General features: G+C 38.8%; 1 protein-coding gene across 1 annotated transcript in view; it reads right to left on the reverse strand.

Annotated features, from left to right (window-relative positions):
* Positions 1-394, reverse strand: part of LOC110763182 (uncharacterized) — a 1,959-nt gene extending 1,565 nt beyond the window's left edge. Inside the window, exon 1 of the mRNA XM_021965943.2 lies at positions 137-394. Within this exon, the coding sequence (XP_021821635.2) occupies positions 137-388 (252 nt within the window). The 5' untranslated portion in view covers positions 389-394. The remainder of the gene's footprint in view (positions 1-136) is intronic.
* Positions 395-22,074: the final 21,680 nt, after the last annotated feature.

Consider the following 22,074-nt stretch of genomic DNA (forward strand, 5'->3'; position numbering starts at 1 on the left):
TACGCATAATCAATCAAAAGCGTATAGAAGGCATTCATGACCAGCATATCAACTCAGTGTTGCAGCATATCCCTCCCAATACTGGAATAAGTTATGACAAGGCATGCAGGATTTAAAAGAAGAGTTGAAAAAATACTCGAGAAACAGGTAAACTCAAATCTTTGGAACTTCCAAAGCCATGAACAACAATGATCTTGTGTTTTGCCTCTTCTTTTGGAACTCCGAACTCCCTGTAGGCCAAATGCCTACCATCACTGAGCTTCACTCTTGGTGAAGTAACAGGAGGACCACCAGGCGATCCGCATATTTTCGGAGGGGGAGGCTTTAGTGCTTGATAAGCCCACCCTAGAAGACCCACTGTCAAAGCTACTGCTACTGGTACAATCATTTCTGGGAGAAAATAGTACCATATCATGTTAGTAACAGTCATAGAATATATATAGATAAGAATCAACTGATAATATTCGTTTTTGGTAAGTGGTACAACATGATATAATCTTTCTAGATTAGGTAACTTGCTTAATTGAATCTGCTCAGATTTAATCCCTCAAATCAAATGATAATTTACCCTATTTTGAAGTTACATGTAATTTTATTCAATGTACCCAAATCAAAGTATTTATATTAGGAAAGCTAAAACTAAGTGTTCATATCTCTGAACATAGAAAGTAGGGGTGGGCATTATTACCCAAAACCCGACCGAACTGCCTAATCGGACCGTTTTAGGTGGTCTGAACCGGGTTGGACCAGTTTTTTTTACTTTAAACTGCTAAAAACCAAACTGGACCGAGTATTTTAATTATATTATTAATTAAACAAATAATACACGTGTCAGCGGATGATTAGTGGATTCATTGGCGTATCGCACTACTTCCTAAACCAGATTATGCGAAACCCTAACATTTGAAGGGCTTCGAAATGTTTTCTCATTGCGCCTCTTTCTTTTCCCTCTGTCACCCGACACTCTCTCGCCTCTGCCTCTCTCAATCACTCTCGCCTGAGTCGGCTCTGCCTCTTTTTTTTTCCAAATTTTCTCAGCCGATCTCTCACTTTCTCTCTCACCCGCTCTCTCTCATCACTCGACTCTCTCGCCTCTGCCTCTCTCAGTGACTCAAGTTCCTCTTTTTTTTCCAGATTTTCTCACCCGATCTCTCAGTCACTCAGTCTCTCAGTCACTCTCTCTCTCTCACACTTGCTCTGACTCTCGTCTCCCTCAGCCAATTTCTACATGGTTCTCTCTCAGCCACTCTCGTTCTCTGTCAGCCGCTCTCTCTCAGTCTCTCTCGCTCTCTCTCAGTCATTCTCAGTCTCCCTGTCTCGATTTTTGTCGGTTTGAGGTATGAATATGTGTAAACACTAATTAAAAAAGTTAGGGATTTGACAATTTTTGTTAATTCTTTTTATCTGATCTGACTCTGTTGTGATTTGTTGTGGATAGAATTGATTTTGGGATCATAGGAAACGATTGTCTTGCTCTAGGTAATTTCTTCTGTTGTTGCTGTTTGATTTATCATTTATTTCTGGTGTTGTTGTTGTAATTTCTGGTAATATCTAGGATCATAGAATTGATTTTGGGACAGAATGGGTTTTTTGTGGATGTTTCATTTATTTCTGGTGTTGCTGTTTGATTTTTTGTTTCATTTAATTTCTGTTTTTGTTGATGTTTGATTTATTTGTTATTTGTGGTTGCTTTTTTAAAGATGGGCCATTTCTAATATTCCTAAACATCTTTTCTCTACTTTTCTCTCCCTCTCTAAAATCTCTCTCTCTCTCTCACTTCCCAACCTTTACCAAAATCTGCTTTCTTTGACCTGTCGTGCACTTTTCTTCTCCAAATCGAAGCCACAGATTCCCATCACACCGTTTCCCTTTCTCAATCCCATCCCAAGCTGCATGAAAGCTGGTAATTTTTTTAATTTTTTATTTGTATTTAATGGTTATGTTTTTTCATTTTATTGTTCTTCAAATTCAATGAAAGCTTGAAATTTTTTGAAATTTTCTGGGTATTTTTCTTTCTGGTTGAGATTTTCTGGAAAAATTCTGGGCACCTGATTTGTCTGTTGCTTATTTTGTTGGTTTTCTGCCGATTTGCTTGTATTTTGTGACTGGTAGCTCCTCAGTGATCATCCAATTGTAATTTGTATTTATTATATGTTGTGAAATTTTGGATTTTATGGATCTGCGCTTGGTATTTTTGTGAAGTTGAGGGGGTGGGGATTAATGGATATTTTGTCAGTTTTTGAAAGTAGCAGAATTGATATGGGATTCGTATCTCGATTCTGTTGAGTTGAAATTTTGCAGCATACTTGATTGGTAGAGAATATATGTAATGGCTAACTTTTTTTTTTTTTTTTTTTTGCAGAGGTGCAAATTTGATTTGAGGAGTAGGAAACGCATGGAATTGTATATGTATATGTAATGAAAATTTATTTGTTTTCATTTGGATTTTCTTTTGAACTTTGCAAATATGCCAAATATGCAGATTGTGATTGAGATTACTCTCACAATTTGCATTGGTATCTAATAATTATTAGATTATTTGGGCATGTGTGGTGGATGATGATTTTCTTAGGTTTTAAGGGTTTTTTAAGTATTTGAATGATGATAAACTTTAGAGCAGTTTCAGCAGTTGCCCCTTGTCATGTGAATAATGGCAGCCATTGCAAAAAGCAATGTTACTTTCCAGCAATTGTCATAGCAAAGGGTAAATGCTATTCATTTTTTTTCACAAATTTGTTTACCTAAATAATTAATTTGGATAATATTTTCAAATAAGATTTTTGGGTTCCTACGTATCAATACTATTCATATCTTATAATCGGATAAAATTTTCGGATAAGATTTTCGGTTTCAAATTTTAAATTTCAATGAAATTTCATCTGAATTTCAAATATCAGATAAATTTTATATGAATTTCAAATTTCATACAAATTTCATCTGAATTTCAAATTTTAGATAAAATTTTCTCTCTAAAATTGTGTCACGTGTTATCTTTTTCGACTAAAATTTTCTATAAAATCAAATTCTCAGCTCATACCTCTCACACCATATCTTCTTTTTATTTTTATTTTTCAGATTTTAGAATTTGTACTCCATTCTCAATGGCAGACATGAACGAGGTCTTGGAGAGGCAAATGCGAGAATTTAGAGAAAGAAGGCGTAGACAAGCTTCAGGCAAAAGGGCGCAGATAGAACTGGATATGCAAATTGTCACAGCAGTGGCTATGCTTGATGAAGAAAACCAGAGATGCCGTAGTTCACGAGAAGGTCGTGACTCGAATGTTGACAGACATAGACATTCTCGGGGTAAGAATCTTCTGGAAGATTATTTTATCCCAACTTCTCTGTACTCTGATGTTGATTTTCGAAGGAGATATAGAATGCAATCTCATTTGTTCAATAAAGTCATGCATGATATTTGCAATTATGATGAATATTTTGTTCAAAAGAGAAATGCTACTGGAAATTTGGGACTGCTTCCCGAGCAAAAGTTCACAGCTGTTATACGAATGTTGGCGTATGGGTCATATGCTGATCAGGTGGATGAGATTGCCCGGATGGGGAAGTCCACTACTTTGGAGAGCTTGGTGAGATTTTGTGATGCAGTCGAAACTCTATATAGTAGGGACTACTTGCGCAGACCTACGCCTAGGGACCTCCAACGGCTTCTACAAAAAGCTGAAGCTCGAGGATTTCCAGGAATGGTTGGTAGCATCGATTGTATGCACTGGCAGTGGAAGAATTGCCCGATCGCTTGGCAAGGAGATTATGGGAATCGGAAAGCCCAAAAAAGCATCATCCTTGAAGCCGTTGCAGGTTTTGATACGTGGGTTTGGCATGCTTTCTTCGGATTTGCCGGATCTCAAAACGACTTGAACGTCCTAGGTCAATCCCCGGTGTTCAATGAAGTTTTGAGAGGTGAAGCCCCAAATATCACCTATCAAATCAACAATATCGTCTACCAAAATGGGTATTATCTAGCTGATGACATCTATCCGAGGTGGACCACATTTGTGAAATCAATTCCGCATCCCCGATCCCAGGAGCAAAAATTATTTGCTACCTATCAAGAAGGGTACAGAAAAGATGTGGAGAGATGCTTTGGTATCCTCCAAGCCCGGTGGGCTATTATTAGGGGTGCGGCACGTATGTTTGATGAGGAGGTGCTGAGGAGCATAATGATGACATGCATTATCCTTCATAACATGATTGTGGAGGATGAGTATGATTACAATTCTGAAGACGTGTACGAACCGGATCCAATGAACACGGCCTTGACACGAATTTATGAAAAACCCATGGGGCCAAATGGAGAACCAGTGCAGCATGAACCATTGGTTAAGAACGATCGTGTAATGACTCGTATGATTGATCGATATACGGAGATGCAATCGTCTTATATTCATGAACGACGTCAAGTTGACTTGATAGAGCATTTATGGGCGGTGAAAGGCAATGACGGTGAATGAAGTGAAGTGAAGAAGTTTGTTTTATTTATTATGTTTATGTTTTATTTTTTGTTATGCTTTCTCTGTTTAATGCTTTGGTTGTGGTTTGTTTATTTTTAATGCTTTGGATGTGGTTTGTTTTTTTATGTATGGAAAGTTTTTGAATAAAAAGGTATTTTATTGAAAGCATGAATTACAACTAATTTTCAAAATAAAACATTAAAATACAATGAAAATAAAAGGCAAGCAAACTAACTTAATGGTTTTTATCATTTAACAAATTCGTGTTGCTAGGTCCATTGTCAAAAAAAGTCTTCGTTTCATAACATTAAAAATAATAAAACAAAAATTACAAATAATTTACTTCATCGCTAAGATTTTCCCCGCTTCTACGGTTGTCCATCGCTGTTGTCAAGGCATCTCTTCATTTCCCCAACTCTTTATTGAGAATTTTCCACCTACCAGACAATGTCATTTCCATACGGTTCGAATTCAATCTTCCACAAAATTCGGAATGAATTTTTTTTCCACATATGACAGAATTTTATCTCGTTGCCCGAGATGGGACAATGAGAAATTTGGACCTAACACTCACACAACAAAACATTTTCCATGGTGCTCCATGCCCCAACACCGTCGATAGAAGAAGCCATAAAGATGATATGGAAAAATAAAACTTGAAAGTGAATAAAATGTTAAGTAAAAAGTGAATAATAGTAGAAGTAGAAGAAAATGTATGAGGATTTGGTGTTGAAAGTGAAGAGTATTGGTATGTATTTATAGAAAAAAATTCCAGTATTTTTTGGTATTTTTTCGGAATTTTTTTTCATCTTTTTATTGCAAAAATATTGGCTGCTGTTGGATTGAAGGGGAAATCACGATCGGAGCGCTCAGGTGACGACATGTAGCCCAAAGCCTTTGGTGCAGTGTAGGGCTGACGTCAACCCGCCCGCATTTTGGATCTGAGTCTGGACCTGCCCTTGGGCCAGCCCGTCTTCGTGGCCCCCACATGCAACCCGGGCTAGCCTCAGCTGCTGGAGTCCGTTTTTCTTCCAAAACCCCCCCAGCTCGAGTCCAAAACGGGCTGCTGGACTTGCTCTTAGATATGAGAAACTGGAAAAATAAAATAGGCTTGGAAAACTTTTTAAAAAAGGATGGGCCTGGAAAACTTTTTAAAAAAAACACCTTCAATTGTTGCTTTTATTGGGCCTCGGCATACATCCGAACCGAACCAACCTGCCCCTTCTAATTCGGGTTTCAATTTAAGTTGAAAATGGGCCTAATATATAGGTGCACGGTTAACCATTTGGGCATGCCGATATGCTTATATTGGCTCAACTCGACCCGTGTGCAGCCCTAGTAGAAAGTGGCAATTGCATACAAATCAGAATTTCAGAAAACTATAGCAGAGCAACACAACTAGCATGAATTGAAAAGAAAAATAGAAAGAAATCAATAAACCCACTTGAAAAAAGTTGAAAAGAAGTGGGTTTGGCTCTGTACCTTGTGGTGTGAGTGAGCTGATATGATTTGTACCATCCATGTAAATCATGTTAAAATCACATAAAATACTTGCAAGAATACAAGGCTATTGTAGTATAGATGCTCATGCAAGGTCGTTCTCCTCAAGGACTATTTAGTAATTAATGTAAAAACAATATCTAATTAACTACTTGAAATTATTGGCTGAGAAGGATGATTCTGAAATTGTCTAAAAACTATAAATGTTGATTAAAAACAAATATGATCAAAGAAAAGAGTTTTATAATCCAATTTATAAAAGCACTAGAGTTTCACCATCACCTAACAGGGAACCTTCCGACCAAAATTGCATCCAATTACTTTTCTAAAGATCCTAATGGTAATCAGGCATGAAGACAATTAGATAGTTTAAAACAGTGATTAACAATTCAAAATATGCATGCAATCAATCAGAAGCAATTAAATAAAAATTACATATTCATGCTAAGGCTCAAGGCTTCACCCTAGCAAAAGAAAAATTAGTTACGCATATTCATAACTGAAATCATGGAAAATATTATTAAGAAGAAAAAGAATGAAAACACCTTAAAATCGCAAATACTCCAAAACCGTTGCAATTGCTCTCCACAATGTCACGTTCAAAAGCCAAAACGAAGTCCCAAAATTGTTGTGAAAAAGAACTTAAATACCTCCTAAAACCCAGCTGCCCAATCCCCACAAGGAAACTAGGCTAAAATAAGATAATACTAGGATATAAAGTCCAAATTGGATTAGGAGAATTTGCCCACAATCTGCCCACCCACGTTTTGGCCTCAAATCTCCTCCAAATCCAGCCCAAGATAGCTTGTTTTAAAGATAAAAACGTTTTGAACACTTTTCCAGAAGGCCACGAACCCATCCAAAGTCATTTCGGGCTCCAAAACGCAATAAAAGCCCAAACGTCACTATTCCAGCACCGCGCACTGCTCTTTTATTTTATTGCCATAAAGTAACCGCTTGGTTGACGAATATGATATTTTGATACGATCAAGCTAAGTGACTCACGAATGTCCTCCAATTTGAATTACTCCAAAATTCGTCCATTTAATTATGTTTTGCTCCAGAGGAAGTCGAAAGTCCTATGTTGGAAATATAATTCAAAGTATCAAAATTCTTCCAAAATATTAACCAAAAAATACTATGAATGGGGTTAAATATATAATATAAAATATATGAGCCCTGGCTCAGGAAGCTGAGACCTTCTTGCCCAACTCACCTAGGAAGTGAATTTGGGAGAAAATCAGATATTAACAAAAAGAAATAAATAAATCTGAAAAAGCATGGAAGAAATCAAAATCCCACCGAAAATTTGATGGGTGAGACTCTGTTTCTATTGTGCGCCCTTGCAGAGCTGAGACCATATAGCTGAATTGCTCATCTCACCTGACCTCTTCCCACTAAAAGCACAGTTTTCTATTCTAAATACAGATAACACAAGTGAATAAGACCCACAAGGGAACATAAACCACAATCTCACATGCAATAATATTCTTTTGATTTTTCTTTTCCTGGAAACAAACAAGGTGAAGCTAAGGCGTGCACAACATGCATTCTAATTTTATTGGGAATTGGGATAAGACAGGTGAAACAATTAACTCAAACAAAACCTGCAAATAACCCAAATAAGAAAAATATCAATCGTACGCCACTAAGCTTACTTGGTTGGTGCTTCTATTTATGTTACAAAAGAAAAAAAAAAAACCAATGGGATTGCACATTTGCACATCAATTATTTATGTATTGTATTTGTTGATTTATGTGATTTTTCAGTCTTTCTTTCTCACTCACTTGTCACTTCCAATCACATTTAAATAGAAATGTAATACTCAAATCAATAATCAACTTTGGATTTGAACACAGAGAGGAAAACATAAAACATGTGACTACATGATTTTGTTCTGCCCACCTATCAGTTTGCCTTGATATTATCTATTTTCACATGATTTGCCTTCAAGCCTACTTCAAAGAGTGGCAATAATCATATGTACATATGCCTCATGACACGTGAGAAACATGTGATGGGTTAGTCTAAATAAAGGAAAATTATAAGGAGCAATATTTTATACACCATCTTGTGAAGTGGATATATAAATATTTAACAAGGTACACATTCATGTTGTAGGTGACTAAACTTCCCTTCTTTGCATCTAAGGTAGAAATTGGGTGTACTAGCGTACTTATTGTGGGAACACATCTTTCAGCAAGTAATAGATGAGTGACATGTAGAAAATGAATATTCTTTAAGCTAACTGATTATTTTAATTAAATCATATTTAATTAGGGAAATTATCTTTGATTTAAGATGAGAATATCTCCCCAAATTAAGGATGAGATTTCCATCAAATCACCTTGATTAATTCCAATCTCCTATTTATGGGTAAGAATAATCCTAACCAAATAAGAATTATTCTTCAAACCCTAGTACACAAGGAGCTTATAAAAACATGGATACACAAGACATTCAAGGTAACTTTTTCTCACTCAAAAAACCCTACACAAATTCCTCACTCACTCTCACTCTCTCTCTCGCCGCCCTTCTCACTCTCTCTCCTCACATGGCTAAGCACCACAACACACCTGGCTCTCCCCATGAGAGAAAACTCCATCCATTTTAGCTATTGTCGTATCTTTATCAAAATCCAATTGAACTAACTTAGGCATCCAAGGGCCTTTGGCCAAGACCCTCTGGGTGTGGTCTATTTACTCCTATTTATTTCACAGGGATCAAGGAAGAGAGAGAAGGAAGATCAAAAATCGAGGAATCAACTCGTGAATATTCCTCATGCGGAATTTTTCTCAAACATTTTGGTGCTTCCATTGAGAACACAAGTTATACTCAACACGTGTTCTTGAATCAAAGGAATATGTTTCCAAGTATTCATCACTCAATCGAAGCCTTCCAAAAAACCATGGTTGGAAGCATGCGAACTAGAAGCTGGGCCACCATAGCAACCCAATATGCGACTGATCCTGGTCACCACAATGCCGCAGCTTTGAGGCAGTTGCCACTTTCTACAGCCAAAATCGTGGCTCAACCTTGCGGCACCACGGCTGCCGCCATAGCCCTAGTTGCCGCTCCCCGTACACCTCTAACTAGCCTATGTGCAATTGGGCTCCACGCAATGTTATGTTTTCCTATTTAGATCAGTGCACTAGATACTAAGTCACATCAGGTTTGATAAGGGTTTAAATTAAGTTGTACCTTGAGGCCCAAAACCTTGTGAAATAAGGAAAGGTTTTAAGGCCTATTAAGGAGTCCTATTTTGTTTCCTTTTTGCGTGAACCGATTAAGTGGGCTTGGAAGATTAGTCAAGTCGGCCCTCGGTGATGAGTAGAGACGACTTGACCTAGCCCTATATAAGCTTAAGGCCCTGCTCTATCAGCCACGTTCTCTAAACCTATTCTCATCATAAAGAGAGAGCTGAAACAGATTCTGAGAGAGAGCAGAAGTTCTTGAGCCGTCACTGTTAAATTGCTAGGATTGCTGCGCAACGAATAGGATGAATTCAGAAGCTGTGTATTCAAGGAAGATGGCTCCAGGTACGTTTTCATATCCTTATACGTATTACATGTTTGTGTGAAAGATCTAGATTATGTAATAAAGAAATCTAACACGCAATTCTCTCCTCATGATCGACACAGTCAAGCAGACCTAAGTCTTAAAGTTGACCAACGGACTCAAAGAGTGGACGACCAAAACAACTTGGTTGAACAGCTCCTCAGGCAAATTGACTTGGTCCGAAACCTTAGTCATGGATCCGATGGTGAAGAGAGAAGGATGGAAGAACACATCGGCATGCAGTTCTAGAAGTCCCAAGCTGGTCGAGTAGGAATAAACATGCAAGAAGGAATACAGGAACATGCTGCTCAACACTCAGGCATGTCACAAGCATCCGCGAACCTCACTGAGGCTTGCAGCAACTAAGAGATGTTGGTTAATGCCTGCTGGGATGCTTTCAGCAGCCAAAGGATGGAGGTTGATGGCTGGGATGGCCGTTGGAATGCTTGCAGCAGCCGAAGGGAGAAAGGAAGATGAGTTCTCATGGTTGCTGAGAAGCTTGCAGCAACCAAGAGAGGTTGATTTTGCCCAGCAAATGCCTCCCAATTTATAGAAGGTGAGGGTTTTCCTTTATTTACAATAGGCAAAGGGAGGTGCTGGAACCAGCCTATTTCCAATGGTTAAAAGGGAGCACTTGGGCATGCTATTTTCCAGCAAGTAAAGCTATGTATTGGAAAATGACTATTTCCTTTGGGCAAAAGAGAGTGTTGGACTTGGCTTGTTTCCAGCGGGTAATAGGGAGCATTGGGACATTCTTATTTCTAGCTGGTAGAGCTAGGCATTTGGAAAATGACTATTTACTAATGGTAAAAGGAAGTGCTTGAAAAATATCTCATTTGCTCACCCACATTGGAGAACTCTAAGTAATGGGCTTGGACTTTGGTGCTCCCAAGTAGGTAGCCCAAAGTCTCCATTATCCAAGAGCTTCCGTGGGCCTTGTGGACTTCCGTAACCTTCCACACCATAATCCCTCATGCAAGCCCCGTAGACCATATGACTTGGGTTCATGTGAACTTGATAAGTGATTGACATATGAAAAATGTAGTATTGGCTTCGCATGGCATGGACACTATTATTTATTTAATGAATTAATTCCCAAAATACAGCTTGGATTAATGCATGACCAACATTATATGTTATATTGGGCTTTAAACATGTTTGGGCTTCCCGTGACTTTTTTGGGCCTCTACATCACCCCCTTGATTATTGGGGCTATGAAGTGGCAGTAAGATGGGCCAAATAATCAATTTGAACCCAAAATAATTGGCAGTGGCATGGCATGGCTGGTTCTTCAATATGCATGACATATCCATGCTTGCTTGCTTGGCCGCAGCTGTTTTGTTTTTCTTAGCATGAAGATTAGCATGGTTTTGGCAACTATTAGCTTGAGTTTAAACGTAATGATAAGCAACTCAAGGATAACCAGTTAAGAGTCTTCGAAATCACAGCCAAGTCTTTTCCGGAAAGGTTGGAGGGGTCGCAATGGTCCCGCTTAAAACCCAATCTTCTTTGACACCGAGGGTGTCGCCTTGAAGAACTTTCCTAGACATTGTAATATCGGAGTTTACTACTGGGGTTACCAAAAGTTGGCTTATTTTGCGGCATGACATAGGAGATAAGGATTGGTTGAATCTTAACCCAAAATAAGTTAGCTTGCATGATTGATGCGCTTGAGTGACTAGTGATGCTTGATTTGGCATGGTTGTGGTTTGCAAGAGTTGCATTAGTTTTGTATGCTTGATATTGGCTTGCATGCTTGGTTTTGACGTGTATATTTGGTGTTGGCATGTATACTTGAGTTGGCGTGTGTTCTTGGTATTTGGCTTGGATGCTTGGCATTGGCATGTACGCTTGATTTTGGGCTTGTATGCTTGGTATTGGCTTGTACGCTTGGTATTGGATAAGGTGACATGGTTTAATATAGCTTTTGGTCTATTTAGCATGGTGGATGTGCTTGAGTGTTTAGGTTTTGGCATTTAGGAATAGGCATTTTTCTTTCCAGCTGCTACTGACGAGCCTGGGCTGCTGTAAAGAGCCAAATGTGTGGAATTGCCCCTTGTGTCTGAGTTCAACGATCAGACCCCAAGAATGCTTCGAAAGGGTAGTTGAGCCTTAGGAAGCACCTTGGTTTCCTTCACCAGCAAAACCAACAGTCACTTACATATAGATACTTAGCTTGGCATGAGAGGCTTGTGGCATGGAAGCAAAGCAGTCATGAGTTTAGCATTAAAGAGAGAGAGGGCTGTGATCTTCTATGAGAACCATGGGTTAAAAGTAAGGGGAGAAGCAATTTCGAGAGAATTAGTTGAGGGGAGAGAGAGAGGGGACGGACAATGGGTGTGTTGAGTGATTTTCAGGCAGCCTGACGAAAGCTGTGTTAGACTCTGGAATAGCTTGCCATAAGAGAAAATGGGAGGAGATGGAGGAATAAAGCACGAAATTGCAGGGCTTCAGGGTTGAGAGATAATGCTTGCTCTCTGGATGTGGGTTGTGGATTTAAAACATCGGTTTCTCAGCCCTTAAGTGCATCCTAGCCATCATGAAAAGATTTGATTTGCATGAGCTCGTAGCATGACCTTCTTGGTATTTGATTTAATCATGGTGCAACGAACTTGGGGCATCATTTCGCTGCAATGGTGACCATTTGGCATGATGGCGCATGACTTCTTCTCCCTACAACTCTTTCTTCTTCAAGATTCAAACCCATGGGTACTGTGCATCAATACATAAGTCATATTTCGGAAGCTCGGATCAGAAAACTTCCTTGATGAAAGTTGTTCATCTGCTCGAGTACTACAGTCTGTAAAATTTGTATAATGTTTTGAATTTTTCTGATGCCTCAAAGTTGGTCTGCAGCTTCTGTGTTCATCCATGGCTGGTGAGTTTCTGCAGATTCTGCTTCTACATGTGTCTTTAATTTCTGATGCTCGGATGATTGCGCTTGCTTCACAAAATTTGCTCGAAATTATGTTGTTTATAACATATCCAAAATTGAGGATCATCTAACCATTGTAATGCTCTCTGCCTCCATTTTTCTGAAGCATGTTCATGAGTTCATGTTGATGCCTTTGTTGCATGCTTGTTTTCTATACTTGAAGCTTGAATTCCATTGCACCTCTCAAAACTGGTGAGTTAGGTACTGTATTTTGAGGTTGAGCTTTCGATTTAGGATTCTAGCTTGGCGATAAATAAGACTCATACAAGCTTACTTGGGTAATGCATGCCAAGTGTTTGTGAAAATGTCTCACAGTAGTTTATTAGCTGTTCTTCGAACTTTGAAATGTTTCTCTTAGAATCTGAGTTGGAGATTTTGACACATGAAAATAGACTTCTCCATGGTTGTGTTGGAACTAGTCTTGTGCCATTTGAAGGAAAAATGAATTTTTGGTGCAATTTCAAAGGGCTAAGTTGCTGGAATTGTGCAGTTTTTGCTGCATGGCATGTTTCAGGAATCTATTTGACATGCTTCCCTAGCTCTAAATGCAACGAAATTTTGGGAAAATGAAGCTTGATATGTCTAGTTCTAATATGAAAAGTTTGGGATTTGTTGGTTGTAAGCTTGATTTCTAGTGATTTTCCAAAGGTGGGATGTTCCAGCTAGAATGGTTGGAAAGCTTGTGGATAAGTTTTGCTTGGCTTGTTGCTTTTGTTTGAGAATTTAGCATGTCATTTCTCTTGGCATTGAGTGCTGATATGGGCATTGCTAGAGCATGATCTTGAGCAATACTGTCGTGAGAGCATGATGTTGTATGGTATTGTCGCAAGAGTATGAGTTCTTCAATTTGCTTGAAATGCCTGAATTGCTTGGAGTGCTTGAATGAAATGAAATTTCTTGGCTTGTGGATTGGTTTTATGCCATGTGAATTTGTCAAATGCTTGGTTGATGAGTTTGCTTGCTGCTTATGCATCATCTCCCTACTTTGCAGGAGTTTCTTTAAAGAAAATGAGAGCATGCAAGTCCAAGTTTTGAAGCATTCATCTTCATAAAACGAGCATCTCTCCGACGTCTGATTCTTTACTAATGTATCTTTTTCAGACTTGATTGAGAGGCTCCAAAGCATGATAAGTGTCATCTTCTTACTAATTTGCTAGGAATTTGACAGCATGAAGGTGAGTTTTGGTTGCTTGCACCTTGACTTGCGATACGAAAACTTCTGGAGGATTTGAACTGCTTGACCAAAGAGACTTTTGGTAAGGCAGAGAACAAGCTAGTTGTTGAGGTCACTTTGAGTGTTCTTTTAGAGATGCAATGAGTTTGTTTAATTGTTGTAAGGATGGATTGAGTTCTGGAGGTTATAAAGAACAGACATTGGCAGGATATTTGAAATCGGGCATGTACTGGAAGGATGTTTGAAATATGGCATGTGCTGGAAGGATGTTTTGTTTGACATGGAATAGTTGTTGGAAATTCTTTGCTTGTGGAGTAGGTGCTGGCAGTGCTTTGCTTAATGTGGAATAAGTGCTGGAAGAATGTGACTTGGCTTGACATGATTATCTTGGACTTGCTATGAGGATATGGGTAATCTAATGGTTGAGTTGAATCAAGATATAGTGTGGTCTGGCATGAGGGCTTTGGTAGATTAAAACATGAAAAATATAGAGGAATATACTTAAGGCTTTACGCATGACAGTGTTTGCGATAGCTTGAAAGCAGTATAGGTGTTGGCAAATAAGGATTGCAATATGGAGGCCTTAAGTCACTTGGACTAGATCTTAGTTTTGGAGTCCATTGCACTGCCTTCCAGTACTCAGATCTAGGGCTCCTATTTCAAATTTGGTGGCATGATGGTTCACTCTTCCGGCAGCATGACTATAGGGCTTGTGTTATCTTCCAGGAGCATCGCGTACAGCGCATCATTATCTTCCATGTTTTGCTTGGCTTGAATCTTGGTTACTGCAAGCATATTTTGGTTGTTGCATTGCATAGTGACTTTACTCGTTTTCTTGATAGCTTGAAATCACTTCAAAAATTTTGATTGCTTGGTAAAAGAAACTTCATCTTGACAGCATTTAGGTTCTTCCGGTAGTAACATAGCAATACCTTCGTAGTATTTTCCTTCTATTTGCCATGAAATGAGATGTTTTCCTTCTTGAGTAAAGCATAGTGCTTGGATTTCTTGAATAAGGCTTGAGGCTTGATGATACTTGATTATGGGATTGTGGCAATTGAGACATTCCAATGGCCTTTTGGTTTGACTCTTAAACTTGGTCATTAGAATTTTTAGGGTTTAGAAAGTGCTTGAGGTGCTGGAGCATATCACTTATGGCGACTTAGGTATTGTTTGTTGTAGCTGTTGTAAGCATGTTTTAGGAACCAAAAGCTTGGGCTTGGCTATTGAAGCTTGAGTTTTGCATGTGGTCACTGCAACAAATGTGTTGGGTTACAACAGCTTGACTTCTTGCAAGTGGTGGCAAACTTGGAGGCCATAGTGGCATAATTGGAATTTCAAGGAGATTTTTGGTCTTGGAATAGTGGCTTTGGTAATAATGGATTTTTATGCTCATTTGGGGTTTTGGAATTGAAGCTGGTGGTGATTGCAATGCATTCCCTTCTAAGCCCCCAAGTGCATCATAATCAAAAGAAAAAGATTTGATAGGCATGAGCTGAAAAAACTCTTGCAGCGTGGCCTTCTTAGTATTTGTTTGGGTCATTGCATGGCGTGAAGAACTTAGGATATCCTTTTGTCGCAATTGTGACAATTTAGCATGATACGGTAATAGCATGGCTTCTTCTCTATGCTTCCAGCAGCTAGAACTGCCAAGTTCTGACATTGTCATTTTTTATGATGGTTGTATTGCTTGAAAAGCTTGATATTGTGATATCTGGTTTGGTTTGCCTGAAATGATTGTATCAAGTGAAATGCTTGAGTTGCATGGTTTTAGAGATGAATTGTTTCTTCTTGGCACGATTTCTCTTGAGACCACTTCCTCTACATCCAGTACATGAGAGCATAAAAGAAATAGCCTCTATGTCTTCACACATGTTGGTGGATATGAATATCTTGTCCAACAGCTCAGATTCGTTATCCAAGTAGGAGACAACTGAAACAGGAGGCCCCTTGCTATTGTAATGGCCTGTTGGTTTGACAATTTTGCATGGTATGTTGTGCTTGCATATGTGGGTTGACCCATAGACGATTGTATTGATATAGAGTGTATTGAAGGAATCTTGAGGGAACATGGAAAAGCTGCTCTAAGAGATATTAGGAGCTTGGTGCATTGCCTCCTTGGAGAATTTATTTATTTATTTTTTTTCTTTCTGTTGGTTGCAGCTTGCTTGTGTAGACATAGGACTGAGGCACGAGTCTTGTTTCATGTGGATGTGAGGCCTAGCCTTGTAAAGAGCACATGTTGTTTGCTGTTTGGAGGCTTGGGTCCTTTGCACTTGACTGATATAATGTTGCATGACCAAAGCATACGATGATTACAAAAATAATATAAGCATTGTAGCTTGCAAATGACTAACATAATTGACATAAGCATGCCAAGCAGGTATTGTTTTAGTACTGAGCATGCATAGTTGGCATCTACATTGCAATGTGTCACATGGATTGATCAACACAAAGGTGGATCAATACGAAATGATAAGAAGTATAAGATAAGTGAATAGTGCATGGAATAAGGCCCTGAGAAATTTTGCTGGAGATGCAAAATTGAAAGGTGGATTAATACATATTAAATATGGATTACTCCACTTGAAGGATGGATCAATCCCTATGAATGATATATGAATCCAGATTAACAGTGCAAATGAATTAAGCTTGAATTGCAAAGATGAAGTTTTTTTTTTTTTTTGAAAAAGATATATATGATTAAGATTTGGTTAAAGTAATAACCAAAACAAGTGATAATGTGTAACTTCTACATGGCATAATCCACAAAGGTAACTTTATGGAGCAGATAATAGCATGCTCCACATAAATAATGTAATGCATAACCATAAGTAGGCTGATAGAATATCATGTGTTAGTCAAAAAGGTGGTGTGACTATTTGACTCAAGCACTAAACAAAATAATGATACAATATAATAATGCAAGTGGTAAGTAAAATAATGATAGTGGATCAATATATAATAAGAAAATGATGTAAGCTGGGCACCACATACTGCATCAGAGTATAATAATAGTAACTAATCAATCAATCATTTTTACTTGGGCAGACCAAACGCATATGCTTTTGTCTATACTTAAGACAATTCAATGAAACATAAATTTTATGAATATATTAAAACAATAAACAAATATATATGCTATATTGATATTAACGAGACAGGATAATAAAAATCTTATCTTGGTGAAGCCATTCACAGAGATGAGGCTGAGAGCATTGAGCAAGTGTTCCTTCTCCCTTTCTCATTGTGTTTGCACAACTCTAGAGAGGTAAGGCCTGCTACGAAGGTGATTTATGGCGATGGCCTGATTTGCTGATGATGTTTCATGGTGGAGAGGTGAACGGCAGAGCTAGCCTCAATAATTGACGACGGTGGTCAGCAACTTGCATGTTGGCTAAAGCCCCCAGCCTGTGAATAGATGTTGAGCTCAACCTTCTTCTACTCAAGTTTTTATTTCTCTTCATGTAAATTGGCTTGATTGATTTGCTCGGCATGTTGCATGAGTTTGAATGGCACCATGTTTGAACATGGGTAAGCCCCCCAAGAGGTTGTGGTCTCGAAAAGGCATAATGTTTGGCAGTGAATTGCAAAATTGATTTTTGACAAAGGCTAGGTGTGCTGATTACTGATGGAAATGGTAGATGGCTTGTTGAGTTGGCAGTACTTGGTTTATTTCAAAAAGGGGAAATAGAAAACTGTTTGTCACCATAATGCATGATTGTCTAGGCTTGTTGTAATCAAAGAGATGATTTATACTGTATGGCAAAAAAAGGTGGATGGGTTTGCTTGTTTGGATGGCATGGTGTCCTTCTTTGAATTTGCTTGGCATGAAGCCCCCCAAGTCAGCTTGTTGGGGTCAGCAATTGGTTGCATAATTGGGTTATGTATTCTTTGGCTTACTTGAGGTCGAGAAACAGAGTAAAGGCTTGCTTGGGTTTTTTTTTTTTTTTCTCTCGTGCAACTTGCTTCAAATAGGATCTATGGAAGAAGCAAATTGAAGATGAGAAGGAAAAGGCGAAACGAGTTGCTAGAAGAGATACATACAGCTTGTTTTCCTCCAGATAAGTAACAAATAGTTTGCTTTCCTCCAAGAGGAAAACTAAAATTTACAGCAGCTTCTGGATTCTTGTCTCTCTCTTTTGCTTGGCATGAAGCCCCCAAGTCATTTGGAGTTTGCATGTGTAGTTTTCTGTGATGGATTTGCCTAAGCCCCCATAGGCCTCTTGCAAGATGTTTTGTCTGAGAAGGTATATTCTTATCTTTAAATTTTGTTCTAGTGCAGTTGCATGAATAAAACTTGTGATTTTTCAGGAGCCACTACAAGACTAATGGCCTAGTCCCTAGCAGAGTCGCCATTTTTGTTGGGGTCTTTTTCCGTCGAAAGGCTCATCCAGGCTTGTTGATTCTCGGACCGCCATAGAGTGGTGGATTAAGCCTTCGTTGCCCCTTTTTCTGAGTTAGCGAGGACTAAGCCCAAAGCATCCCGAGGGAGAAGCAAGTCCCAAGGGAGTACTCTATTCTTTTTCTAGCGGCTGCGTGTTTGGTTCTGATGTTTCTGGCATCTTAACGAAGAGTTGAAGATGACTTGCTGATGTAGATCTAAGATTATACGAGCTTGGAATGAGAGCTTGGAGTGTGGGAGCTAAAGATCCACAAGTTTAGCAAATGAGAATGCATGTGCTTGGCTTGGTGTTGGATATTCTTGAGTTTGGGTGTTGATAATTTGTTGTTTGTGGCTATGGCTATGGGGATTTAAGAGTTTCAAAAGGAGGATAGGAGGAAAAGCTTGAGATTTAAAGGCTATGGTTTTTATAGCTTGGAAGGAAGGAAAAGCTTGGAGTTATGCTTGGTGAGGCTTTATGGATTTAAGAGTTTCAAGAGAAGCGGGATGGGAGGAAAAGCTTGAGATTTAAAGGCTATGGTGTTTATAGCTTGGAAGGAAGGAAAAGCTTGGAGTTATGCTTGGTGAGGCTTTATAGAGAAGATGATGGATTTCAAGGAGAGGAGGTTATGGCTGGGGTGCTTGCAACAACTAGGAAGTAGGTGTGATAATTGAAGAAGGGGGTTGATGGCTGCTGGGATGCTTGCAGCAGCCAAAGCAAGAAGTTGTTGTGCTGCTCCAGCAGCTAAAGGAAGGGCTGATGGTTGAAGAAGGGGGTTGATGGCTGTTGGGATGCTTACAGCAGTCAAATAAAGGTGAGTTCTTATGGTTGCTGAGAGGCTTGCAGCAACCAAGAGATGTTGGTTAATGCCTGCTAGGATGCTTTCAGTAGCCAAAGGATGGAGGTTGATGGCTAGGATGGCCACTGGAATGCTTGCAGCAGCCGAAGGGAGAAAGAAAGATGAGTTCTCATAGTTGCTGAGAAGCTTGCAGCAACCAAGAAAGGTTGATTTTGCCCAGCAAATGCCTCCCAATTTATAGAGGGTGAGGGTTTTCCTTTATTTCCAATAGGCAAAAGGAGGTGCTGGAACCAGCCTATTTCCAATGGTTAAAAGGGAGCACTTGGGCATTCTATTTTCCAGCAAGTAAAGCTATGTATTGGAAAATGACTATTTCCTATGGGTAAAAGGGAGTGTTGGACTTGGCTTGTTTCCAGCGAGTAATAGGGAGCATTGGGACATTCTTATTTCCAGCTGGTAGAGCTAGGCATTTAGAAAATGACTATTTCCTAAGAGTAAAAGGAAGTGCTTGAAAAATATCTCATTTGCTCACCCACATTAGAGAACTCTAAGTAATGGGCTTGGACTTTGGTGCTCCCAAGTAGCTAGCCTAAAGTCTCCATTATCCAAGAGCTTCCATGGGCCTTGTGGACTTCCGTAACCTTCCACACCACAATCCCTCATGCAAGCCCCATAAACCACATGACTTGGGTTCATATGAACTTGATAAGTGATTGACATATGAAAAATGTATTATTGGCTTAGCATGGGATGGACACTATTATTTATTTAATGAATTAATTCCCAAAATATAGCTTGGATTAATGCATGACCAACATTATATGTTATATTGGGCTTTAAACGTCTTTGGGCTTCCCGTGACTTTTTTGGACCTCAACAATGATAAAGACAATAAAATAAAGCAATCTGAAATTAAATTAAACTTAAAGAGAATTCGATAACAATTAAAAATAAAGCGATAAGCTTGAATCTTAAAACAACGTAAAGGAAAATGCAATAAATTAAACTTAAACTAACGAAAGTGAAGAACTGATCTAGTCTACTTGCTTGGAAAATAAAAACCTAGTCTAGGGATAGAAAATTGAAAGATAAAAAGTAGGTTTTTGTGTCTGATGTCGGGGTCTTTTGCTCTTTGTCTGATGTAGTTTATATAGGGGCATTCGTCAACCCATGGGCTGGCCATTAAATGGCCAAATGTCAACTTCGTTCAAAATCTTTCCTTGCGTGGCTTCCTAAATTCACGGAATGGATTCGAATGAGATCATCGGATTCCAAATCTGATCACTTGATTCTCTCCTCCTTATGAATGTTCCATATTGACATCACTCTCTTTGATTGCTTTCCTTGAATGGATCTTGTCACGTGCATGAAAATATCTGGAGATTTTGGGCATATTTCCACAAGTCAGGCTTGGACCTCCGAGAACTTGGGCTTGACATCTGGTGAGACGTTGTGGGTTCCAGAATCTTTAATTATGAAGAAATAGTCCACCGATGTTAGAGTAGCTTGGAAACCCATTGAATTGTACGAACCTTTGTGAAACTGATAATGAGGTCATGCGGCTCTTGCTCTTGGACCCAAGTAAAAAGGAAGGTACTTGCTTTTCAATAAGGTGTATTCACATTAATATTTAAATTTTAATAAAGCTAGATATACAATAAACGTATATGTGGGCCATTTCATGGCCTATTAGTATTAGTCACCTCCAAGTCATAAGGCTTATGCCTTATATATATATATAATTATAATATGTGTCAAGTCCCAGGCCATAAGGCCTTCACACCCTGCGGCAATAACGCGGATACGGATCCTCTGCTCTGATTTTATCTGCCATGATCTGCTTTATTTTTGTTATCCACATGTCACCTCATTAAAATTTAATCTAATGGATTTACAAGTTGACACTTCATCCTAAAACAAAAGACTCAATTTACTCCTAATTAAAAAAGGAAAAAAAACCCTAACACCCAACTAATGGGATGGTTAACGTCCAAAGTTATTTTTTTGCTCCTTGCTTCAGTGTCCTCTTCTCTTTTTTGAGTTCTTGCTTACGTTTTGTTTTTTTTTCCCTCTTCATGTCTCTGCCCCAAAATCAATTTTATGGAGTATAATTGGCCGGATCCAATCATCACCAGACAAAAGCTTTGATGAAATGCTAATCACACTGAATCAAATATGGAATCATGTTTGGTTGGGTTTCCTTCCTTTTCATGGTCTCAAATGTGTCCACCAGGATGACAAAAGTAAAGCAGATCATGGCAGAGAAAATCAGAGCAGAGGATCCGAATCCCAATAACACCTCCTCAATCCCATCATATATAATTTTCTACTATTATATTTAAAACTTGGGACATCTTGGAAGCTGAACTTCAACTAGACACCAGCAAACCATTCAACTCCAATTACTCACCCGTCTTGATAAGTCAGTCAATTCAATATGGTTCTGCTTAAGTCAAATCACAAGGCCATGATCTGGCCACTTTAATATAATATATATACATCAATGTACAGTCAAAGTGGGCTTTTGAATTTGCAGAACCTCAATACATCATCTCTTTCTGAAAGAACTCCAACTATCGTCCTCTCAGCTTGCGAAATAGGGACAGTCTCCTCCTTAACAATTCATGCATTAATATAAGGTGTGCGTGAAACTCATTTCACGAACATGAGAGACCCAAGTCAAACCCATCTCATTTGTCAAAGCACCTTGTTGAGTTTATTCTTTTGGGATTAAGAATCTGAGCAAGAGGAGCATATCCACTTTCAGTTCCAGCCACCATCCCTACTTGAAGGGGGCTTGACAACTTGATTGCACCTCGAAGGAACAGCTTGATCTCAGTGGTGAGTATTAATCCCATGTCTTAATGAATCTACTATCACTTGTATATTTGGAGACTAAAGATCTTGACAACCCTTTTGAGATTGTTGTAGCAAAGTTCAGACCCGACTGAACAAAAGCTTGACCCGGCTGATAAAAGTTTGCTTGATATGTTTTTTGGGTCACGTGATCGAGTGGTAAGAGAATCCAAACTTCCTGCATTAATTGGCTGATCATTTATTCCAAACCAAACTACTTGGACTTTCATTTATTTATTGCCATTATAAATAATAATTTCTTTATTTGGCTAGACCTTGTGGAGTTGAGTCCCACTTGACTTGGTTGGAATTGAGACACTTGACTTGGCTGGAATTTGAGTCCCACTTGGCTTGGCTGGAATTTGGTGACCACATCCAAATAATATGGTTTCTTATC

This window comes from Prunus avium, chromosome 1 (assembly GCF_965620075.1).
Source record: "Prunus avium chromosome 1, drPruAviu1.hap1.1, whole genome shotgun sequence".
NCBI lineage: Eukaryota > Viridiplantae > Streptophyta > Magnoliopsida > Rosales > Rosaceae > Prunus > Prunus avium.